Below are 26,379 nucleotides of genomic sequence, written 5' to 3'. Positions count from 1 at the left end.
ATTTACATATTTAGTAGTTAAAGTTCACATAATAATAATAATTTATTATGAGCACTTAAATTTAAATTTATAAGAATATAATATTTCACTTATTTTTTATCTCTAGCTCACATATCAGCCTATTAATTAATAAAAGTATAAAACCAGTGAGTGTCAATAGTTGAAAATTTGAAATAAAAGATGTCATTGAAATTTCAAACTATTTTTTTTTTTTTTTACATTAAAAAGGTAGAACCATTTTATTAAAAGAAAAGTAATATAAGTATAACAAGATCCATGGGCTGTACTAGACTGATCAGCTAGCTTGAGCCATAGACAAGACATAAACTAATAAAATACAACTCAAAATTCTAACTAACAGGCCTGAGCCCGTAGACAAGACATAAACCAAGAAAATACAACTTAAAATTCTAGCTAGTAGGTCCTTTGATTTGCTACCAGTGCCTGATACTCATCAACACAAATATCAATGTCAAAGCTACTATTAGTTTCATTTCCAGAAGATGTAGTTGCTGCTCCTTGCGTAACGTGATTACCCATGGCAGTTGCCAATATGGGTTGAGAAATGTGTTGCACATTAAATCCAAGTGATTTGAAAGCTGAGAAGGCAGCAACCCTTGCTTCTTCAGCTTTATCCAGAACAATTTTGCATGCACCATTCTTAATCTTCTTGGCCATTCCAAGTTGTACACGTCTTTGTGTTGAACCTGCTAACACTCATATTAGTCAACTTGTCAGGATTAAAAGATCTATAAAACCATAAATGCATTCAATTTTCAAATGAAGATGAATTACATGAAAACAACCTTAAACAGGAAGAAGAAAATGAAGGATAACAGCATACAGTGCTATAAATATAAAATCTACCACCATTAATAATCCAAGCATCACAAATATTTTGATGTCATCTTTAGTAACATAAATAATTTTTTGATAGATTAGAAATTTTATAAAAAGAACAAAAAGTCAAGGCCCTAGTACACAAGAAATATACAAGATAATTGCAAGAAAAATCTATGATCTAAAGCTACAATGATCTTAAAAATACAACAAAGAGGAAGAAGCTAAACCTGTGTTAGATTAAATGATTAAATTTACAATTTCCTAATGAGAAATAATATGTCTACTGCATTTTTACAATAAATTCTAAGTGATAGGTTGTTACTAGTTGTTATTATTGGGGCAAAAAAATAATCTTAGTATTAGTTTTAAATTTGAACCAATAACAACTAACCACCTGTGATTTGTTGTAAAAATATTGTAAAATTGTTGTAGATGTAGCATCTTGCTTTCTTAATAACTTAAACTTTTGAGACAATCAATAATTTATCAGGTTCAAACCCTGTATCCACCTTACCTCCCATTTAAAAAAAATTCCACATGTTGGCCCCACTTATAGGGCAGCTTAGGCCCACAAATGAAGGGAAGGTGTTAGATTAAATGATCAAAATCACCATTTCGTAATAACTTAGGCTTTTGAGACAATTGATAACTTATCAACCTGATTGCCCTCTACCAATCAAACAAAGATTTCAAAAATAAAAGTTTCAATTGCACATATGAGATCTCCATTCCATCAACATCTTGCAATCATGCTCCCTCCAAATGCAAAATATCAAGCACAGAGGAAGAGCATTCCACACATTCAAACTTTGACATTGCTTAAGAACACCTCCAACACATGAAAAGCTCCATCAAATTAGGCATTACCCAAGAAATTCCAAACAAAGCAAATACTAACAATCACCGCTTGCTAGCAACATCACAATGCAAAAAGAGATGCTTAATCGACTCCCCAACAACTTTGCATATACAAGACCAATCAACAAAGATGATCTTATGCTCCCTTAGATTATCAACTATTAAGTAAACAACAATACTTAAACCCATCCTACCCAAACTGCTCCTATTAATTTTTTTTTTTTTTTTTTTTAATAAAGTAAAGAAAATTTTATTCAAAGACATAATAATGAGTCACCCAAGTATACAGCGGGGGACCAAAATAATCAAATACATAAATTACAAGCATCCATCAAATCATAGACCAAAAAAATTGAATGACTTCCTATGATAAACATCCAATCCGATAGAGACTTAAAGAAGAAAAGTTCTAAATCAGCTATAGTCCTTTCAGAATCTTCAAAACACTGATTGTTTCTCTCCTGCTCCTATTAATATAAATGCTCCTATTAATATAAACCGCATAAAGGATGTCAAAAATGTTATTAACAGATAGTGCAAAGCTTGAGATATAGTAAGACACCAATCAAGAGCATCATTGTTTAGCATCATTTAAACAATACATGAACTCTGCTATAGCAACATCTTTATTCAAATTCTCCTCCCCACCCCTAGTTATTAAATAAAAAACCCAATTTTGGAGAGACCAATAGAACGGAGCTTTAGTTTGTACCATTTTACCTATCAAAAGCTGGAATGCACGGACGCGACTCTAGAGGAGCCGCACTCATGTCCGATGCGGGAGGGACATTGCTGACCACGCGTCCGTGCCGCGTTGGGCCGCATCCTGTCACATGGATTCTCCAACTCACGCCGACACGGCTCAAATCGAGCCGACTCGGGCTGTATCGGCTGAATATCGGTGTGTTTCGGCCGGAAAAAGGAAATCAAAGAAGAAGAAAAAACTTAAAACCGAAATATCGGTGAATTTCGGCCGAATATCACTGTTCTTCATCTTCTTCTTCTTCGCTTCTTCGTCTTCTTCTTCACCGGCCTTAACCCCTTTCTTCTTCTTCTTCTTCTTCTTCTTTGCTTTGTAACTCACTATTCTGTTTCTTTTTTTCTTCTCTCTTTTGAAGAGCTCTGTTTCTTATGAGTTATGACTTTCCCAGGAGATCAAAAAGCTAAGTTTTTTCTTTGTGGCTCTCACGCCTCTTTGACCAAACACATGAGAGAAGAGGCATGAGAGCCACATCTACCTTTTTTTTCTTTTTTCTTTTTTCTTTTTTTAATAATTCAAGTGTCAAAAACTTTATTATTATTATTATTATTATTATTATATAAAAAAGTATGCTTAGCAATATATTAAAAATATAAATAAATCATAGGATTCAAAAGAGGGGGCGGGGCAGGAGAGGGGGGGGAGAGAGAGAGAGAGAGAGAGAGAGAGGACCAATAGAAAGCAAAATATTAGATAGATGAAACTTCCCAAAAAAATTTGACAAGAACAACGTGCTATAACAGTCATGTCAAGAAATCCCATTAATGGCCACAAAACAAATACAACTTACGGTCCATACTATTCTTTGGTTTGAAAATCCATGACAAAACAAAGATATTTTCATGCATGACTTGAAATGTAATTATAACTATGAACCAATATCAGAGACCAAAAATCTCGTATCAACTTTTGTAGCCCATGAAGAAGATACAAAAAGAGCTTTGGTAATTTCAAGAACAGATGCTTCTGCAATTGCTAGAGGTGTACGCAAGCCAGCTTTGTAGAGTGCTCTTGCTTGAGAACCCTAAAAGTCAAATAATAGAAACAACCAATCCTTGACTATTTATAAAATGTTCTAAAATACTAAAACTCAAATAATAAAAACAACCAATCCCAAATTATTATAGAAACCTAAAACCACTAGTGAGGTTCTCCTCAAGACAGTAACAGAAAGGTAGTTTGCTAATAGAAGTACCTTAAGATATGGAATTGTAGTAAGCTCTACAATTTCTGCTCTCACTCCAAATGAAACACGATTTTGGAACTTGGCAACCAAGCCTTCCAAATCATGCCATCCAAGCCTCTCACAAAATAAAGTAACCATTGATGCAAACCTTCCAGCATTCTCTTGTAAGGCTTGAACCATGCCTCGAGCCACTTTAAAAGCTTCACAAACCTCAGCGACAGGAACTTCCTTCATCCCAGGTTTAAGAAAATGTATTTAGCAAAACAAGAAAACCAAAAAACAAATACACATCAACAAAGCCATCCCATATAAAGACGACTCAGAATCCTATCAAAGTAACCAAACTAATAAATATGCAGTCCAAGTGAAAATCAAGAAAAATAGACCAGAAGATTAAATTGAATGTTATCCCAAGTCACAGTCACCTCAAACATGCAATCCATATAATAGCATGCAATATATAGTATTTGGTTTGCTGACATTCACAAATTGAAGAAAAATAGGAAATCTATTAGTGCATGCAATACCTACACTAATCTTGATAAGATGAGTGCAACATAGAAACGTTTATACACTCGAAGTGGTTGATCATCCGAAAGCATATTGCTGTTTGTGATCCCAAGTCGGTTTTCACTTTTGCCACGCAGCACTTTCATATTGTCTCTTGAATGCTTTGAAATGCGCAAAGGTGCACCATGTGCCATGTGCATCAGAAACGGCTCAACAACTCCAACTCGATTGCCCCCTGACTGCATTTCATGCAATTGGGAAGAGAAATTAAATAATTTTTATTATAAAATCAGATGTAAAGATGAAAATTACAAGTTGAGAAATAAACCACATTAAAGTTTAAAAATTTTAAATTCAAAAAAAAAATAATAATAAGTTATTAGCATGATTCTAAGAAGATGGAATCATCTACTAAGGAAATCCAATACACAATCATGGATTTATGAAGAAAGAAAGCATACTTTATATTGATTCTACCATTAGGTAAATCTCTGAATCTAATTGCTCTTAAAAATATAAACAATTTGTTACTGTGACAAGCCAATAAGCTCTAGCTCAATTGGCACCTCATTCCCTTATAAGTTCTAGGTGGATAGTGAGGTTCTAGGTTCAAGGCCCATTGGTTGTGTATGTAACTAACCCAAAAGAAATATTTGTTACTGCAAATATGAGTCACATCATCCATCCTTCACACTTGTCGCACATCAAATATGAGTCGCACCTAATCTTGATCTAAAATATGAGTCGCACATAATCTCAATCTTTATTTGATATGGCAAATATGATCCGCGTTGATGCCACTAGTTAATTGATCTACCTCCTCTAGCATCTAATTGGCGGAACTAGTCATCGGCTTGAAAGTAATCTTTAACAAATCCATTTTAGGTTTAGTGATTGTTCAAGACTCAATCTAATCACGTTGGTTGACAATTTGACCCTCAACTCAACCAAACCCAACCCATGAACACCTCTATTTGAGAGCTTAAACAAGAGGGAATCTAACAAGTATGAAGAATTGCTCATTTTATTATACTCACTAAGAGGGTCAAATCATGTTTTCTACCAAATTTGGGCAAACTATAGGAGAGTATGAAAATGTTTAAGTTAACATTTATTGGAATTTAAATAATACAACCTTTATCTACTTGTTCTCATTTTCACTCATCACCCAATTTCCTTGCCATTGGCACCTCCCTATCTTCACATGTTATTGATTTGAATGCCTTAAGAAAATACAAGACAATCTTAAAACCACAATGATGATGATGATGATGTTGTTGCGCTGTGTGAGGTTTTTTTAACAAAATTATATCAAACACACAACTAAATTTTCAAGAAATCAAATTTTCATTGAATAATCATTGAAATTGCTAATTATTTTAAGAGTCTATTTAAAATCTGCTTATTTTGTTGAACAGTGCAAGAAACGTTGGGCTAGTAAAAAAAAAAAAAAAGGAGGGGGGGGGACGCCGAAACACAGATGCCAATCCAAACCAACCTTATTGCGTTTAAATACGCTTATTTTCTGAAAACTAGAAACTGAAAAAAAATAAATAAAAAAAATTCTGTTTATTACTGTTCAGCACTGTTCATTGGCCTAAATACACTGTTCAATGCCAATGAACAGTGCATAACACGCTGGGTTAAAAAAAAAAAAAAAAAAAAAAGAAAAAAGAAGCCAAAAACGTGAGATAGGTCCAGACACAGACGCAAACATTCGAATCCAAACGGAGCTCTAGTGTTTAAGTAAGGGGCAGCTTAAACAGACTGAATCTATCATGTTTGAGCAATTTCTTTAGTTACAAAAATTTTCTAAAAATTTGCTACAAAATTGTCTGATCAGTTGTCCAAATTGACATCTATGATGTCAGAGAAAATGTCCAAATCAACTCTGCTGTACCCAAACATACTAGTTCAGCTATCCAAAATGTTGTTCACTAGCTATACAATATACTGTCCAAAAAATGCATATTCTGTCCAAAAAAGCTATTCATCATAGAACAACATAATCTTGTAGTAGGATCTAAAAAAATAAACCACAATCTTATGGGAGGAAAACTAATAAAAAAAAGTATACGTTAAGGTTGTTTTCTTTCCTTTCCTTTTTTTTTTCTCCACTAAAGTTTATAGAGTGTACTTAAATCACTTGCACTTCATATTTAATTTTAACACATATTTCTATAGTTACATTCTCATAACTTTCATTTTATTATTGTCCCCAACCACATTGAAAGCATATCTATAAGAATAGAAAACTACTCCAACCAAATCATGAAATAAAAATAAAAAACAACTTGAAAAGATGCTATTTTGATTCTTTTACAAATCCATATATTTTTTTATTGAATAAAAACAAGCAACTTACTTAATAAATCTTTCGAGATCCTTCTGTTCCCAATGCCTGCTAAAGATCTCATTTATCAGAGAATACCAAAAAATAATACGAAGAAAAAAAAATATGGATTTATATAAATAAATAATTAAAAAAGACCTTGAAGGCAGAGATGAATATCAATGGCATGAAAAATAAAATACCAGCAGTCCAGCCACAGCACGTGGCAGAAGTGCTTGACTGTAGCAAGCAAAGCCACAACCAGTGTCGTTTTCTACGTCTCCTCATGTATTCCTCGACTCTTTCTCTCTCTTCCTCTTCGACTGTCTCTCTTCTCAGATACAAAGCAAGCCACCCAAAACTGCCACCACCACACGAACCAGCCACTCAAAACTCAAACTACCACCACACCACTACTACTCTACTTGAAACTTAACCACCATAGCCAAAATCCAAGAAACCCACACCCAAAATCAATCACCACCACAGTCAAAATCCACCAAGCCCACGGAGATGGAGAGAGAGAAAATACGAAAGAGAAGTGAGAAAAAAAAAAAAGAGAAAAGAAAGAAGCGGTGAAGAAAGAAAAAGAAGAGAGAGAAGGGATGAATGGTGAAGAAAGAAAAAAACGATAGAGAGAAAGAGTGGCGTTCAGACAAAAGGAGCCAGAGAAAAGAAAAGTGGAAGAAGAAAGAGAAAGAGGGAAAAGTATTAAAGTTTTAAAGCAAAAAGATATTGCACCTAATAATAGAAGTGGGATCAGATTCAGTCACGGCGTGTGGGTTCGAAATGATGAAAAAGGCGAATTAGAAAATTGCTGAAAAGTACAAATGCCTGTACTCAGAATCTCTGCTAAAATCAAAATAAATAAATAATGTTATTGCAAAGGTGTGATGTACAATCGTTTTGGCGTGTATTGATATTGATACTGATACCGAATCTACGGATTCAGCTGCCTCTTCCGCCTTTTTTTTTTTTTTTTTTTTTTTAGAACACGCGCCAGTCAGTACAATAATGTGTAAAACTGAATATTAAATGACTTTTCATTTAATTTTTTTTATTATTATTTTTTTCATATGAAGACAATAGTCTTTGGTGGGACTCGGGAGTTAGCTTGGATGATTGCGAAAAATAATACCAAGAGCTGAAAAAGAAGATGCCTTTTTGATAATATTGTTTTAGTAGCGTTATTTATATTTTTTAAAAATATGTAAAAATATATATTATATTGTTTAAAACTGAAAACATATTGTTAAACTACTATACTAAACGAGTAATTCTTAAGTACTCCCGGAACACGAAGAATGATGCTCTCTCCTCTCACATTCATTGTGGGATCTGCTCATTAAATTCATAGTAGGGTCCATCATGAATGTGAGAGGAGGGAGCACCATTTCACTATACTCCGGGACTACCTAAGAATTTTTCATACTTAACAAGGCCTAGGACTCGGAGGAATTAAGAAGTTTCTTTTAAGGTCACCAACATATATATATATATATAAAGTATAAACACTATTACAAACATATATATTTTTTTAAATGCTTTTTTTTTTTTTTAGAAACCTTTAAACCATGCACTAAATTAACAATTTGAATACTTTAACTTTTTAATAATAATAATGATGATGATTTATTATTATTAGTTGTTGTAATTTGAAGAGTTTAGTTTACCTCAAGTACTTTTTTAACTGATTTTTTTTAAAAAAAAAAAAAAAAGAGAAACGGCCACATCACTCACTAATTAAATAAAATGTAGATATTAAACTCAATACCACTTGTATTGTAAATTTAAAACAAAAGAAGATGTTTAGTTAAAACAAATATTAGAAGTAAGTCAAACCCTAATCTGAAATAGTAAATTGAAATAGACAGGTACTAAAATATTAAAATAAATTAAGCTCATTTGTTAATTGAGTCCTCACTTAGGGAAAAAAAAATTGAAAGGAGTGCAATTGAATAAAGAGAAAGTGACTCTTTGTGATATGAAAATGGAAATAAGGAGACTTTCTTTCAAGAAAATTGAGAAATTGTAATCTTAAAAGATCGTGTCAAAGATAGCTCATTTGAAAAATGAACTCTTAATATACATATTTGTTTGGCATTAGACTTTTAAATTCAGTTTTTAACTTTTATATATAACTTTTTAAAACCTCACTTTTACCTACATTTTTTCACTTTAAATTTTTTTTTTAAAGTACAAATATACTTTAAAACAATATAAAAAAAAACTAAATAAATTATTCCCAAAAAGTCTTTTTCCTTCAATATTTGTACTTTAAAAATGTAGGATGGTACCGAGTAAGATGGTATTTTTTTTAAATAATATTTTATTGAGTTTTGGGTTTTTTATTTAAGTATTATGTTATATTATTTAATTGTGTAAATATATTATTTTAATGTGTTATATAATAAAGTAAAAGTTGAGATCTTAAATATATTATAAAATAGTATGGTGTAATGAATAAAATAATTTTTAAGATGATAAAATTATATAAATTTTTAAATCTGAATGCTAATGCTCTGATTTGTAACTTGGAACCATAAAACTAGTACTATGGGTATGTTAAATGAAAACAAGTGGGAGGGAGTGGCCGAGAGAGACTGAGTAAAATGAAGGTATAAAATAAGAATGTTGTGATTTGTGAAGATTCATCCCTTAAATAGATAAAAGTTTAGAAATTCTTTTTAGAAATTTGTTATGAAAGAAAATTATTGTCATTTATCCCTAACATGTCCCTCTTTCACGTGAATGCATAAGTGGGAAGAAGAAGAACGCCATGGCGGATACTAGAAGAAGCTTTGAAAGGGATAATTATATTTTACCCACCTGTGGTTTGCCTCTAATTTGACTTGCCTACCCGTAATTTCAATTTTAACACTTTGCCCACTTGTGATTCCCTCCGTTACTACTCTGTTACCCACCTCCATTGTAGACGTTACTCTAACACATAAACTCATCAAAAATAGAACCTAAAATAGATCAAACACTCCTCACTCCTAAAACACACTCTCATCCAATGTGCTCACCAAACTAAGATCAAAATGCAATGTGCTTGAGATAATGGATTGAGAACCACCTAGGTTTTGATCAGAAACTCCAAACAACCCATTTGCAACAAACCGTTAGAAAAATGCAACAGTAAAAATAATCATGTTGACCCAATTTTGCACCTCATGCTCCGTGTTTGTTTCTAGGGAAAAATCAAAGGGCAATGAGAAAAAGGGAGAGTGAAGCAAAACGCAAGCGAAGGGAATAAGTGTTTTGTTTCATTCGTGCATAAATCAAACATGCTTGGGATAACTTAAACAGTACAACTTCTGGATGAAGAACTCTGTTTGTTTCTTAAGAAATTGGCAAAATAAAGTGAAGGAAAACGGTTACAAGTAAATATAATAACAACTAAACAATAATAGATAGCCTTCCAGAAACTACAACTAACCCATTTGGGAAAACTTCAAAAAAGAGCAATGGCGTAATAAAATCCCACTGACCCAATAAGGAAAGTTTGAATTTTTCCCAAATTTACGAGCTGGTGCTCTGCTTGTTTCTCGAGAAAAAAAATGCAAAGAGAGAAAAAGAGTGTGTGTAGCAAAATGCTAACTAGAAAAGGGTGTTGGCATTTCATTTCGTTTCATTAATGATGACCCACAAAAGTTTAGTGATTGATTAATTCCATGATGATATGGACCCATTTGAAGCTAACTTTCAAACCGGGAAAAAAAAAAAAAAAAAAAAAAAAAATTAGCGCGATGTGTTAGCTTGGGTCCTCATCATCCCAGGTTCAATGGTTATAACTTGGCCACATAAAAGCTGAAACAAAGAACACGAGCCATCTTAATTTCCCAATCCTCCACCTATCCCAGAGTTTGATCTGGAAGAACATCACATTTCTGTGTAAAACCCAGAAGTTTTTTTGGCCTTTTCTTGCTTTGTATAGCACAATATGGCCAGCATGGAAGCACTAGGATCCAAGCAGCAAGCTGTTGAGTTTGAGATCATGGGTGAGCCAAATGGGTATAGCGAGGAGGAGATCTTAAAGCAACTTGATGCAATCCATGTTACTGGTGGTGGAGTTTTATGCTGAGTCTCTTTTCATTTTAGGGTCCGTTTGGTTCCCGTAAAATATTTTCCGAAAAATATCTATTTTCCGGAAATGCTATTTTCCGGAAAAGGAAAATACTTTCAAGTGTTTGGCCGTATTATTCAAATTTTCCTAGAAAATGTTTTCATGTGTTTGGTTGCATTTGAAAATGCTATTTTCCTACTACTTTCTCACATTTTCTCAGTCATTTTCTCTGATTCCAAACAAATTTTATATTACAAAATTCACCACCACCCACACATCTGCACCCATAGAAAATCCACTACCACTACCCACACAAAACCCACAGAAAATCCACCATCCACACCACCGCAATGAAAAAAAAAATCAAAGGAGGACGACGAGATCGAGAGGGCGGCGCGATCAAGACGACGATGAGATCGAAGATGATGATTTGACCCAGAGGAGGACGGTGCGATCTCGGCGCGATCTCGTGGGCACGAAATTAGCGTCGTGATCGCGATCTTGGCGCGATCGAGAGGGCGGCGCGATCTTGGCGCAATCAGTGACGAAGGAGGCGACGAGATCGGAGACGAAGGAGGCGACGAGATCGGAGACGAAGGAGGCGACGAGATCAAGGACGAAGGAGGCGACGGCGACAAGGACGGCGATTTGACCAGCGAGGACGTGCTTCAGGTGGAGTGTGCTTGGGCTCTCTCTCACTCTCTCTCTTCAGGTGTATTTTCTGGAAATGCTTTGAAGGTAAAATAAGAGTGTAAATTGGTTTCCGTTCAAAATACCTTATTTTCCTGTCAACGTGAATCATTTTTTCCGTTGACTGTATTTTCCATAAGAACCAAACACCGTATTTTCCAGAAAATCATTTCCGAAATCAGTTTGAAGCCAAAACAAACGGAGCCTTAGTCGAAAATTTTGTTAAGTATGCTGAACCCATTGTTGATAGTTTTGTTGCAATTTTAGCATTGTAGCATCTAGGATCTTAGTTTGGTGACCAAGTTGGATGGGAGTGAGTTTTGGGAGTGAGGAGTGTTTTGATCTGTTTGGACTTTCATTTTTGACATATTATGTGTTAGAGTAATGGCTGAAAGAGAGTAGGTTACAGATTAGTAACGAAGGGAATCACAGGTGAGTAAAGTGTCAAAATTGAAACCACAGGTAGGTAAGTCAAATTAAAAGCAAACCACATGTGGGTAAAGTGTAATTATCACTAAAAAAATAGTGGATTGCCCGTAGTCAGTGGACAATATTGAGTTATCGATTATGCGCACCATTTATTTCCTTTACAAATTTTTTTTATTTTTTAATTTTTAATTTTATCTTTTTAATTTTTTTTAATTTAATAGTTAAAATTAAAAATTATTTTTTTACCACAATTATTTATTGCTATTGCGTGCAAACATTGCACCTGATCTCAACTTTGATTTTGTCATTATGTCAGTGCCTAGTCCTATCAGCAGTTCTATATTCAGTGACTAGACAATTCACCATTATAGATTCATTTTATAGCTTTAGGTTTAGAGCATTTCTAACAGAGTATACATAGCCAAAATATAGATAATATATGTTACTATTCATGTTCTATATGCTACTGTTTATGCTCTAGTAGCTTCTCTATATTCGGAAATTCTTTTTGCTAATGAATAGTAGCCCATTCTTCAAATCATTTTTTTCTATTATAATAATTTGCTGTTGAATAAAAAAATGTTGGAAGATGTGTAATTGTTAAAAAAGAATAAATAATGAATGAATAAATAATACTTAAATGAGATAGATAATGTGATAGAGAATCTGTTAGAAAGTGTATTTGAAAAAGTTGGTGAATAAATAATACTTAAATGAGATAGAGAATGTGATAGAAAATCTGTTGGAAAGTGTATTTGAAAAAGTTGGTAGATAAAGGTAAAAGTCATTGTTCATTCTCCAAACAATACAAAAATTTGATGAATCTACTGAAGATGCTCTTAGGGATTTTTTTAAAGATTCTATTTATTCAAATATTTTTTTGTCTAGTAGTGTGATTTAGGTTTCTCCTTCACAAGTTGATTTGTGATCAATCCTTTTTTTTTCTTTTTTTTTTTTCTTTCTTTATTATTATTATTATTATTATTTGGTTAATAGTGTGAATGTGTGATAGGATTTTTTTTTTTAGCATGAAAGGATCACTTCTATGGATTAAATCAATTAAAAATACCAAACCGCAATTGATTAAAGGGAAATTTATCATCTTTCATGGTTTAAATCCATTATTCCATACAAATATTCATAATTGGTAAAAAAAAAAAAAAAAAAAAGGTAAAATTTTAGAAATTTGTTATGCTAAAATTTGATGCCAAACACACTCTAAATGTCTAATTAGAGCATCCACACTAGTGGATGCAAACTTCTCGTCTATTTTATATGAAAAAACTTACTTTTTCTATTTTACATACTTGTTTTTACAAAACATCCACACCAGTTTATCTNAGTTGTCGAGCAAGTATCGAGCTTACGGGCTTGAACAACTTTCTTAAACTCGATAGATGCAGCTGTCGAGCCAGCTGTTGAGATTTAATGAAATTGCACTATCAGATGTTTTCTTGGACAGATTTAATGACTTCAACACTTGATCTTGAAACCTTGTTTCTTGAAGTATTAAAAACACCTAGAACTACCCAATTATAAGTAGAGTGCGTTTTGTCAAAAGGATTAGCCAATTACATAAAAGAATGACATATGTTCTTAATGAGTGAACTACATATGTCCTAACATTCTAAAATAGAAGAAAGTACAAATTTTACACTTTTTGAGCAAAAAAACACCCACATCAGTGGGTGTAAAAATGTGTAAAGTTGTCTAAAAATTTTCATGAGCTACAGTAACTGTGTATATTTACACGGTTACTATAGCTCGTTTATCCATTATTTTAGTATTTGTTTCTTTCTCATCTCAACTCTCTCAAGCTCATAGCTCTCTCTTTCAACCGTGAATAGTCTTCTCACTCTCACCTCTCTATCATTTCATCTCTCCCTCAGTCCATTGATCTCACCTCAGTCAACCGATCTCACCTTAGGCCACCGATCTTACTCATCGCCAATATGATCTCAACATGCAAACGACATCATGGCAAAGCTCAGAAACATCGTGACGGAGTTTAGATGGTACGATCTCACTCGCACGAGGCCCAGAAACGACGTCGTGTCAGAGCTCTTAGGGATGTGATGTGTGGGTTTTGATGGGTATTGATCCATGGGGTATTGATCGAGTTGATGGTAGGTTTTAATGAGTATTGATCTGTGGGTATTGATTAGGTTGATGGTGGTTGGGATTTTGATTGGTGGGTTGAATATTTTGATCGGTGGGTTTTGATCTTGAACTGCTTGTTTTTTCTGGTTCATTGGTGGGTTTTGATGATCTTACTGCCGATTGGGTGGTGATGATTTGGCTTGACTGTGTTTCGGGCTGGGTGGGTGATTAATGGGTTTCGAAATTAGTGGGTTGGTTTTTCTTGATGATGCTGGTTGGGTGGTGGTGATGGTGGCTAGGTGTGGAGTGATCGTTGGTAGTAATGGACTGTGAATCTATGAGAGAGAGGGGTAGTGAGGGAGTGAATAATAAAAAATTGTAAAATAATGAATACTTTATTGAATAAAAGTATAGAATAGATAAACTGGTGTGGATGTTTTGTAAAAACAAGTATGTAAAATAGAAAAAGTAAGTTTTTTCATATAAAATAGACGAGAAGTTTGCATCCACTAGTGTGGATGCTCTAATTAGACATTTAGAGTGTGTTTGGCATCAAATTTTAGCATAACAAATTTCTAAAATTTTACCTTTTTTTTTTTTTTTTTTTTACCAATTATGAATATTTGTATGGAATAATGGATTTAAACCATGAAAGATGATAAATTTCCCTTTAATCAATTGCGGTTTGGTATTTTTAATTGATTTAATCCATAGAAGTGATCCTTTCATGCTAAAAAAAAAAACAGATTGTAGCAATTTATTTTAGATATATATATATATATATATATATATATTTTGTGTGTGTGTGTGTGTGTGTGGGGTGTACTTCTTATTGTAGGATTGTTTTCTCCCTTTTTTTTAGTATAGAGACACTCATTAGCTTGAATTCAAGCTTGACTCACATTACTAATCAGTTATAGAATACATGACAGAGCATGCTCAATGTCTAATAAGCACACACAACAGTACATGCTCCATGTCTTACAGACAATCAATATGTAAAATCCATTTACAATCCATGAACCCAACTATGTTACCTGTCATATTAGGTGAAAGTTTTGTTAATCTATTGAGATTAAGTTCATGGTCTCGGGTTCTTAAAAGCTTTCTTTGAATTGTCTACCATTGAGTTGGCTTATTAGGCTTGGAATATATGTAGTTTGATTTAAATCTAACCCACATATGTAAGAGGTTTTTGATGTTGCCTTCCTTACAGGTATAGAGTATGAGTATCAGCGCTCTAAGTTGTGTGTGTGTGATTGGGTTATGAATGTACACGAAGCTGTAATTTCTGTTTACAGTTTTAGGGATTAGTCTTATCGATATTAAAAAAAAAAAAATTCATAGCATTCAGATGATTTCACAGAACTATAGTAATCTACGAGATTCTTTGATTTGAAAACTTGATCTTCATTGATACATTTTGCTAACTATCCGGTGCATCACACTGGTTAACAACTAGTATTTATATATTCCCGCACATTGTGTGGGTTTGCGACTAGTTTTTATTAATTTAAAAGAGCATCTACCGCAAAATGAACATTCAGATAGGCACCTCTTAGCCCCAGAAGAATTGATGATCTAAATAAAGCCTTGATCTCTAAGTTGGGCTGATCAGGAGCTTCTAATATCGTTAAGATTGAAGAAATCAATGGCTCCCAATTGGTAAGGAATTCGAAACTCAATTCCATTGCTTAACAATAACAAGGGTCAGTCTGTATATATATTATATACAGACTCAAATACCAATATATTATATATGGACTGATCCATGGGTCCATACAATCCCCAACAACTATCTCCATTCTCCTCCCTCCAAACCAATCTGAGAAATCAAAACCTAGTAGTAGACCTCATCCTTCTTGTTTCATAGAAATGTAACTCATCAATTCTATTCTTCAATTGGCTCTTGCTGATACTCATGGGCAAGTTCCTTCGAGACCCCTTATTGTTTTTTTAGAATAAAATTTATCCTCATTTATCCCCACCCAAAAAAATCTATTTGCAATTTTTTATTATTTGATTCATTATGACTTTATGTACTTGAAAAGATTAAAATTTATGTTTATATGATGATGGTGTGTTTTTTTTTGAATGGTTCATTATTTTGTAATGTTACAACTTGGAAGTTATTTTTTTATTTATGTAATTATACTTTGTGTTTGAAGGATTATAATATTTAGACATTTTAATTTTTAATTATAATGTTACATTTATAATTATAATTATTAATTTTTTGTTTATTCTTTGTTATTTCTTATGTAATTTAAGAAAATGCATTTGAAATTTTTTTAATATTATTTAGACATTTTCAATCAGGGTGGCTAATTCTTACATATATGCCCTATTTATTTCTTTTTTAATTAGTTTTTAAATTAATTATGAATTCATAATGGTTCAAGTTTTCAATCCATTGGGCTACAATAAACAGCTGACTACCTTCTTCTTTTTAAAAAAAAAAAAAAATCAATCGGTAAGGATTTTATTCAACTCAAAAAATACCACAAGAGCCAATCCCTGGAAGCTACTAAAAGAAGATTTTGTAGCTGTCCTAAAACACAACTGACTCCAAATAGCTACCCCAGCGAAACCAATGAAAATAACTAATAGGGAACCATAACTTAGGATTCCATAGTACCCAAAATATGCTCTATACACAATACCACCAGCAACAGTTTGGGTAGAGGACAATTTGGTAGGCCAGGTGGAAAACTCTTTGAGTCCCACTATTTCACCCCTATTTTCTCTTGTTAACTAAACAATGGAGAAATAAGTTTTTGATCACAATCAAATCTAACTTGATTAAGATTTAGTCAATTGTAGGCCAATCTAAGAATTAAGTCCAAATTAAAGTGATTAACCCGTTAACATAAGAATACAGAAATCAAAACTAAGCATGGATAAACAAATAAAATGAATAGCCCACAGAAATCAAAACTACAATAACACAGCCATAACACATGGATGTGTTATTGAAGAGGAAACCTCAAGAATTGGAGGGAACCTTTGTGGTCTTATTGCCGAAACCAATCCACTAGAATAGATAGTTACAGTACATAATATCTATGTACTCAAGCCCTCTAAACTTTTGCTCGCAACCAACTTCGCAATTCCTTTCTCTACTCTACCATCTGGATTTGCAACTAAGCTCTAATTGCAACTTCAAGCTACCATGGCTAATTTTGGGTTGCTCCAATGATTCCTAAGGCACTAATCAACACTCACAAATCTTGAGATAGTGAAGAATATGATGGTATCAATCTCCACAGAGTTCACCAATTTGCAGTTGCTTCCTGGGATTCGAGCCAAAGAATATCAAAGAATGGAATCAAGGCAATTACACTGGTGGTGAAGGAGACAAAAAAGATGGGTTTTTGAAACTGAAGATGATGAAAGTGCCAGACTTTTGCAGATTGGTCAACTGCTTTTCAAAACAAATGCAGAGAGCAGTGCTTGGAGAATTGTTCTTGTATAGCATATGCATATGAAACTGTTATTGGTTGTATGTCTTAGACTGATAAATATTGATACACAGCAATTGTCCAGTTGTGGAGTTGAACTTTACATTTGTGCGGCCTACTCAGAACTTGGTAAGTTGTTTATTTTTTTTTTTTTTATACTTTTATGTGAAAATTACGCTTCAAATTATACACTAATGGTCCAGTTTAATACCATATGAAACTTAGTCCTATAACTTCAACCGAGCACCATTTAAAAGACTCCTTATTTAACACCATTTGGCAGTCTATTTTGTTTGAACAAGTATTATTCTTTTGTTTTTCCCTGATTTACAGATAAAGTGGGAGATGTGAAGAAAACTGTCACAATCACTGATTTACAGGAACAATTTTCCTTTCCATCTGGACTTACTTACCGTGGAGGTGGATGGCAAAGCCAAAAGGCAATATTCCCACTTAAATTAGCTTAGTGGACTAGTAAATGTTGCTATATATTACATTACTCACTACTATAGTGGACATTAGCAAGTAAAAAGAAAGTGACGAAGATCTTATTGTTCAACAGAGAAGAAACACACCAAAATTTCTTGGTGACAACCTGGACCAAGTTAAAGTCCAGGACCTACCATTATTCAATTTTGAGAAGCTAGCAAGTGCAACGAACAACTTCCATCTATCTAACAGGCTTGGGCAGGGTGGATTTGGTCCCTTATATAGGGTAATGGTTGCTCTATTAGAGGTTTCTTGTCTAATAATTTGAATGTCTAGTTAACCATTAGATGTTTGTTTATAGGGAAAATTGTCAGATGGACAAGAGATTGCAGTAAAAAGAATTTCTAAAACTTCAGGACAAGGGTTACAAGAATTTATGAATGGTGTGGTGGTAATTTCTAAACTTCAACATCGGAATCTTGTTAGGCTCCTTGGTTGTTGTGTTGAAGGAGAAGAAAAGATGCTGATCTATGAATTCATGCTGAACAAAGCTCTAGATGCATTCCTCTTTGGTAAGTTAATTTTGATGCCCTTTCTTATAATACATTTGTATTACAGGTAAATTTTCTGCGTATAAATATCAGTGTATGAGTAATGATTGTTGCACACATTGTGTATGTACACACCGTGGGCAACAAGAATTACCGTTATAGTATTATGAGACATTTGAGCAATGGTTTTTTTTTTTTTTTTTTTTTTCAATTGAAACAGACTTTTCCAATTCTCTTATAACTTCACCACTAGAACTTCTTTTTCAAATTTTATGTTCTTTCACCTTGTGAGTTTCTCATAATGATTTTGTTTTAATTCATTAGATCCTCACAAGGAAAAACTATTAGATTGGAGAAAATGTTTCAACATTATTTGTCACACCCCAAACCCCAAAGGGTCCAAGGCATGAAAAAGACATCTCAAAGAACCTGTAGATTTTCCTTTTTGACAATCCAATCCACATAAATCATATCAAAAACCAACATTAAGAATTATCATAATAATTTCATTGAATATACTCTCAAAGTAAATCAGAGTTCTAAGTAATAATTACAAGAACTATTGGCTACAAAAGAATAGAGGTTTAAATAATTAATTACATATCATCAGCTTGTCCTATCAGTGGAAATAACGTCACAACCACTTTAATATACAAAAGAATGAGTCAAGCCTATTCTAAGATTTACACCATCTAATATATCAATTACAAAAGTTCAGCTTCCATCAGTAGTTAGTGTAACTACTATTAGCCACCAAAAATCTGTCTCAAAAGACTGTTGCTTACTCTGAAAAGGTTATAAAATAATGGAATGAAACAGAGCCCAGTAAGTAGCATATTTAATGGGGGTGGGGGAAATGCAGTTTCATCTACTATAATAATAGTAATATGACAAGAATGATTTAATAATGAAATATAAGTTCCTCAAAGTAAATATCTTGAAATCATATGCTATAATCTGTGAGCAATAATAATATAATTCCAAAGCCATAAATTTTAACATATGGTAATTTATCTCAAATATACCACATTACAACATAGACTAGTTAGGAGATCCACCTATTCACAACTGGCATGATATTGTCCTCTCTGGTATACAGACTCTTGGCCCCATGGACAGTAGCCTCACTCATACTCTCAAGGCTTTTCTCTCTCTCCATGGGCAGCAGAGAGAGCGCGTCAAATAGGACCTCTCTTGCATGTGGTCTCTTGGCCTCATGGGCAACAGCTTCACCCATACACAATCAATGAATCTTCTTCCCCCCATGGACAACAGGGAAGAACGTGTCATCCAAAGTGAAAGGACACTGAAACACATAGTTCATATTCAGGTAGTTTCAAAAAATCTTAAATAATTTAACTTCTACAAAGTTTGTAAGGTTTTCAACTTCATTCTTGTCAAGAGATTTTTTTATCAATTTTCCAAATAATACAAGACAAGATAAGCATCTCTAAAGTTTTTAATATACCATAAAATCAATGATTTTCTTATCAAAAATTAAATAAAAGATGCTTATTTTTTCATATCAACAATCCATACATTTCCCAAAATGCAATACCAAATATAATGCATTTTTATATATAATCATATATATATATATATATATTGAGGTTACGACATAATAGTTTTTAGGAAAATATAGTTCCCATAGGTAATTTTCAAAAAAATGTTTAACCCAAAAATAACATTTATGCAACATGTTTATTTGTCAAAAATCTCATTATAAAGCTACTTACCTCGCAACTGTAAAATCCTAATTTTCCAAGCTCCAAGGAGATTAGCTAGAACCTAAACAATATCAAGTAAACCTATCACAATAAGTATAGGGCTAGAAATTGCATCTAGCCACAATTTAGGAATTGCTAAGTAATCACTTAATTAGGCAAGCCTAGTATTTAACCTCATCAATAATAATATATTCTACTTCCATAATTTCTCAACAAATTGATTCACAAGGCATAAACTCTAATTTATAGAGTTAACCCATTTAACATCATCTCCAACATGATAACTAACTTCCATAAAATTTACACTACATTATTAAGAGACCCATGAAAACAAAATCAATATATCCTCCAAGACAAGAAATTTAGAACTTCAACTAACTCCAATAAACCCAATAGCAATGAAAAAATTAAATTCACCAACAATCACATGTTAGAACTTAAAACCTCTAAATTTTCCACCATACATAAACCTTAAGTAGTCATAAACAGCACAAAGCATATACCCACTCATCAAATAATTCCACCAATACAAACCCATACATAAAAACACATAAATATCACTTCCAATGCTCATAAATCACATGAGTATCATTATTAAAGCTTAGATAAAAATAATCCTCAAGCAAAAGTGTAAAACCCACCAAAAGATGAGAAATTTTTACCTCAGATAAAATGATGAAGATGCTTTGGGGTTCCTAAGTATTTTTCCGGTGATCTTGCCGGAAAAATGATGGTGAGATGGTGTGGTTTGGAATGGAGGCCGGTGGGTGAGTGTTGAAGTGAGTGTGTGTGTGTGTTTCAGTAAAGAGAAAAGAAAGAAAATGAAAGAAAGAAAAGAGGGAGCCGGCCAAAAGAAGAGATAAGAGGGAGTGGGTAGTGGGGTTAGGTGGGGCTTGGCACGTAGGAACCCAAAATATCTTATCTTGACCATTTTTTTTTTTTTTTTGGGGCAGACTGAGACGTTACATTATTGAAGGAATTGGTCGAGGTCTACTTTACCTTCATAGGGATTCTAGATTAAAGATTATTAATAGACATTTAAAGGCAAGTAAAATCTTGTCGGATAAAGAGCTAAATCCAAAAATATTAGCTTTTGGAATGGCTAGAATTTTCGAAAATAATGAAGACCAGTCCAATACTAATAGGGTCTTTGGAACGTAGTAAGTACCTTTTGTTTTGGTCAATTCAATTTAAACTAGTACTAATAAGTGGAAGAAGAAACTTTGGCTTTTATTGTGACGAGCAGTCCATGAGCCTTTTAGGATTTGTAAGTGAAAACTCAGATTTGTGCTAAAACTCAAGAGCTTGTTTAGACCTTCAATTAAAAATGACTGCTAGATTGCTTTTACTTTAATTTAAACTAAGTGTGGAATAAGAGTAAATAAGCACAATGAACCGATAGTACTATCCTAAGCCATATTCATCCATCATCAACAATAAAATGAAAGGTTAAAGAGTAAAGAAGAGAGATGTAAATATAAGATAACATCGAGACGTGTTATCGAAGAGGAAACCGAAGTACTCAACGAAAACCTTTCCGCGACCCTCCAAGTTAAAATTGATCTACTAGAAAATAAAGTTGGAGTACACGAATAACAAAATACCCTCCAATCCTAGTTTACCCCATATACTTGAGCCCTCCAAGCTCCTGTTACCAACGGACTTCTAGGAGTTTTGTTTTCTCTAACTTTCTGGATCTCGCAATTCAGCCCGATTGCATTCGCCAATGAATAGCTCATTTTAATACTTCCCAGCAGTACCAAAATCTCACTTAATACTCAAAATGAGTGTGATAAGTATTTGCGCTAACAACCTCTCAAGGATCTAGAGATGAAGAGGTAGGAGTTTTGAGGAAAACCACAAGGAAATGTGTAGATGATTGTAGGTATAACAATCTCTAACTTTTAAGTGTATTTTTTAGGGTTTTCTCTCTGAAAAGTACTCTTTACAATTCGTGGATAATGAGGGTATATATAGTATAGGTAAAAACTTGGTAAAGCAAACATAACTTTTTGCCAAACAGAAACTTTCGCAGGTCCTTCACGAGTTGGCCCTTCTCGTGAGATAGTTGCGAAATTGACAGTTTGGTACGACTCTTCATCTTCTAGTTATGTGCTCCGCACGTGTCTTTTTCGCAGGTTGCTTCTTGCGAGCTACTCGAGCTAGTCGCGAATTCCATTGATTCAAATTTTGAAGCTTGATTCTTCACCGATCTCTCACACTCATCCCTTACAAATAAACCCACATACATACAGGGAAAATGATTGAAGAAATTACAATCAAATTTGGTACAAAATTAAAGCCAACACAATATAGTTAGAAATCATAACTTTACAGTAAGTTATCCTTATCTCATAAGCCTTTCAATTTTATTCAAGTATAATTGTCATTTTGTATGATATTTTATCATTTCCTCTCTTCCCATTTTAATTTTTATGACATCCAAAAAGGGAGGGATATTCTTCAATTTATTTATTTTTAAGGAGGTCAAAACAAGGGAAAGGGGGATAAATATTTTCCTCTGCTTTCCTCTCTTTTCATCTGATAGTCTCTACTCTTCTCTCTTTCCAAACTTCCAAACTTCTCTACTCTTCTCTCCTTCCAAACTTCCAAACATATTGTCAGTGGAATTTTGCATTGACCTACAATGAGATTGCATCGAATCTAGTATTACATTTTGCTTCTTTGAACTGATTTCTTTCTTTCATTCACCTTCCTTAATTGGATTTGTTTCCTTTTCTCTTGACTACTTGGAATATTTGGTTCACAAAACATGCACTCTTTTTGCTCATCACGACTTATATTTTCTTGGATAACAAAACATGCAAGAGAAGTTTTCCACTTAGATATCCGTACTGTTCTTGCTCCAAAAATATCAGTTTTGATCGCCTGGTCCCCTCTTCCAGTCATCTAGCGAAGCTTAACATGGCACCTGCAAGGGAAACCCAGTCAGGGCCTTTAGGACCACAATGGAAACTGGTTGACAGGTTTTTCCTTAAAATTGGGCAATACTTACAGAGTGTTAGAGCAGAGTTTTGTGCTTCAAGGAAAGGAGTATAAAACTATAACTGGCTTGGCAGGTGCATTTAGACATATATTTTATTTGAAACAAATTCAGTTCTGGTTTTTTCTCCATGGTTTTCTGAGTAAGTGTCTCATTCTAGAATGATTTTTTGCCTGGACTAGTGGGTTGACCAATCTCATATGATATCTACTAGTAAGCTAATGGATGCACAGATTTTTTTTTGGCTACGAAGAGTGGGGAACACCGGAACCAGATGAAATCCAAGTGCTTGCATTTTGTTTTCCCTAGTTTGGTTGTACTGCACAGAGGACTTCTAGTATTCCTCTTGTGTGGGATGCATTGAGCATGCCCCACCTTATGCTGTAGCATGTATGTAAGCTAATAAATGTAAGAAAAAAATGTAAACCCGAGATGGAAGATATCATGATTGTTATACAGAACTTGGATCTTGAAGCCTGATTTAAGTTTACTCAAGAAATAACTAGGTGTTTGAGAGTCCAAGCAAGGAATGCCACTAACATAAAAAATTTCACATCTATTGTAACAGTTGAGTTAACAAGCTTTTATTGGTTCTTATTTAGATTTATCATTGACAACATTTTTTTTACCTATTACTAAACAATTTGCCATATCAATCGGGTTTGAACTTTTTTTGTGTTTGTAGACTTTCTCATTCTAGATAACAATGATAATAGGTACACATTTTTTTAGTAGTGGTGTGCTGATTGGGCTTGCTTATTATTGTATCTATAGAAAATGAAAATTTGAAAAATTGTGTATAAATAAATTCACTATATAAAAAAAAGGCCAAACCAAACACAATTTAGTGTTGTTTGTGCTTGTTTCTATTCCTTTTTATTTTTCTTCTTTCTCTCTAATTAAATGTGGTAAAATAATGTCTCAATCCATGACCCTAATATCACTTTCTTCCGTATTTCACTTGGCTCATCTTAAAATTACCTAAATGCTATCATGTGCTTGAAATATTGATAATAATTTTCATAAAATAGTTAACAACCCTAATTAAAAATAGAATCGGATTAAAATAAAATTTTAGAGTCCATTTGGGAACAGCTTATATAGCTGAAACTGAAAACTTTTTGCTGAAAGTATTGTAGATAAAGTTAAAAGTTAATTGAAATAGTACAGTGAGATTTATGAATAGTATTAAAAAATACAATGAGACTCATGAATAGTAGCAAAATAAGCTAAATAATAAAAAAAGCTACATTTTTCAGCCAATGACAAACACAACCTTAATGTTGAAATTAATTAAAATTAAGAATAAACACATAGGTTTCAGGAGTATTGCAAGTGCTCTCATTGTCGCATGTAAATATGAAGAAGAATGGTGATAATTCTTAAGTTGATGAACTTGTAAAATTAGAGTCTAACAACTAAGGAAAAAGCATGTTAAGATGAAGGAACTTAAAAAAGGAAAAAGAAAAAAGAAAAGGATATCAATCAAGATTAGGGGTGGCAAAATAAGCCCAAACCCATTTGTTCACCCAAACCCACCTACTCTAATTGAACTCAAACCCACCAAATTATTAATTGAGTTAAATGGACATCAACCCAATTAGACCCAATGATTATTGGGTTTTAACTAAAAACCCATTGAACCCCATTTAACCCAAAAACAATATATTCAAATTCAACTCAGTCATTTCCATTTAAAAAAAAAAAAAGAAAAAAAGAAGAAGAAGAAGAGAAGAAGAAGAAGAAGAAGAAGAAGAACCCAGCTCTTAGACATTTCAGTGTTTCACTCATTTTCCTTCGTTTTCTTGCTCTCCAATCACGTTTTAGTTGGAGACCCAGTGATCTTTTTTCTTTTTTTCTATTCACCACTTTGCACTGTTAGTCGGAGCCCACCAATCGCATCTACAAGCAAGAATGCTGCCTCTCTTTCGACACTCCGGTAATCTTTTCTCTTCCCTTAGTTTTCCGTTTGGTTCTTGAGAAAAAAAAGACAAAGAAGAAAGTGGAGTCTGAGAAAGAAAGCTTATCTTTCTGGCTTTATGTTATCGTTTCGTTTCATTTCTGTTCTTGTTTTTGTTTTCCCTAAGTTTTACTGCACTGAAGCTCATGTGTTTGTTTAAATGTCTCTTCGATGATTTTTCTCTTTTCATTTCCATTGGTGGCTGAGAAAATGAAAGCGTAGTCGAAAAAGAAAGCTTATCTTTTTGCACCATTCAAATTTCTTCTTTGAATTTTCTTGGATTACCTTTTTAATGATTTTGAGGAAATATAGAAATTAAATTCGGAATACATTTTTTTTTCTCCAAACAAACTGTGCATTCTCTCCTGTCCAACTTGTTTTGAAGATATGGTATTCCATTATCGGTACTATGCTCTTTGTGTTTGTTTGTAATTACTGGCCATCGTTGTCCTCTGTTTGGTTGCCGAGAAAGTTTAAGGAATTGAGGTTTTGTCTTCTATTATTTTTGTTTTCTTTTTTTTTTTTCTCGGCAACCAAACGGTGGGCTTCAATGGTTGATTTTTTCTCTGCTCAGCTGAGTTGAGATGAAAGCAACCAGAGATGATCACTTTTTTTTTTTCTTATCTTATTCCTCTATTTTCCTGTCACTGAGCTGTTACTGTATTTATGGGTATTTTGGTAATTTTGATAATTGGGTAATTGGATGGGTTAGTGTTTACCTATTATAATTGAGTTGGGTTGGATTTGAGTTAGAAACAATTAATTAAATGAGTTTTAATGGGTGAGTGAGTTTTATATACTTAACCCAATTATGCCCATCCCAAACCTACCCAAACCCACCCGTTTGACACCCCTAATCAAGATCATGTGCTAAGAAAAATGTAGACTACGTTTATTATCACAAGAAAGCATACCACTAATAATAATGCAAAGATTTGAAACAACACATGGGATAGGAAGAATGAAAAGAAGCTCTTAGAATCAGTTACTCATTATTGGCTTACTAATTCTATATATATGTGCTCATAAAGATTTACATATGTTATTAATGTGATGTGTGTGCTTAATCCCTAACTCAAGTTAGTGTATTTCCTAGTAACTATCCTAAACACGTAACTCTTGTAATCACGTCCATATGAGCTCTAGCTTGATTGTTTTTTTTTTTTTTTTTTTTTTTTTTTATCAACAAAAAAAAAAAAATATATATATATATATATATTAAGGTCATGTTAGTGTTATTTAAATATGTTCGGTGAAAGATTTTCTCTCTAAAACTCAAAACCCATTAAACTTTTTTTTATAAATGATTTTTTTTTTCCAAGCTGTCTTTGAAAACGTTTTATTTGTCCAACATACGTCACAATACGACCACAAGTTGAGAACAATTTTTTTTTTTATAAGAATATTTTAATATTTCAAAATATAGATGAAAAATAAAATATGCATATTTCATGGAAATATACGTAAATA

At 33.2% G+C, this 26,379-nt stretch overlaps 1 protein-coding gene and 2 long non-coding RNA genes across 5 annotated transcripts; 1 reads left to right on the top strand and 2 right to left on the bottom strand.

Annotated features, from left to right (window-relative positions):
• Nucleotides 1-226: 226 nt before the first annotated feature.
• LOC136066246 (uncharacterized) lies at nucleotides 227-7,112 on the bottom strand. 2 transcript variants are annotated; one of them, XR_010627709.1, is made up of 4 exons: nucleotides 6,523-7,112; nucleotides 4,175-4,396; nucleotides 3,657-3,875; nucleotides 227-707 (listed from the first exon to the last, which is right to left on the bottom strand). It is a non-coding gene; the product is annotated as an uncharacterized LOC136066246 (long non-coding RNA). The 2 variants fall into 2 exon arrangements; XR_010627710.1 differs by lacking the exon at nucleotides 227-707 and adding an exon at nucleotides 3,127-3,485.
• Nucleotides 7,113-14,526: 7,414 nt separating this feature from the next.
• Nucleotides 14,527-19,406, top strand: LOC111983252 (G-type lectin S-receptor-like serine/threonine-protein kinase At1g11300). Of its 2 annotated transcripts, XM_065770254.1 has the most exons (5): nucleotides 14,527-17,367; nucleotides 17,572-17,678; nucleotides 17,801-17,953; nucleotides 18,029-18,239; nucleotides 19,318-19,406. In XM_065770254.1, exons 1-5 carry the CDS (start codon nucleotides 17,256-17,258, stop codon nucleotides 19,338-19,340), a joined length of 606 nt encoding a protein of 201 aa, XP_065626326.1. In that variant the 5' UTR covers nucleotides 14,527-17,255; the 3' UTR covers nucleotides 19,341-19,406. The 2 variants fall into 2 exon arrangements, with proteins under 2 accessions (XP_065626326.1, XP_065626315.1); XM_065770243.1 differs by lacking the exon at nucleotides 19,318-19,406 and having other exon boundaries at nucleotides 18,029-18,426.
• Nucleotides 18,796-20,888, bottom strand: LOC136066245 (uncharacterized). The gene is made up of 4 exons (XR_010627708.1): nucleotides 20,608-20,888; nucleotides 19,955-20,006; nucleotides 19,277-19,524; nucleotides 18,796-19,004 (listed from the first exon to the last, which is right to left on the bottom strand). It is a non-coding gene; the product is annotated as an uncharacterized LOC136066245 (long non-coding RNA).
• Nucleotides 20,889-26,379: the final 5,491 nt, after the last annotated feature.

This window comes from Quercus suber, unplaced genomic scaffold (assembly GCF_002906115.3).
Source record: "Quercus suber isolate HL8 unplaced genomic scaffold, Cork oak 2.0 scaffold_29, whole genome shotgun sequence".
NCBI classification, from domain to species: Eukaryota; Viridiplantae; Streptophyta; class Magnoliopsida; order Fagales; family Fagaceae; genus Quercus; species Quercus suber.
Note: the sequence above shows the minus strand (reverse complement) of the source record. Positions and strands in the feature narration are given on the sequence as shown.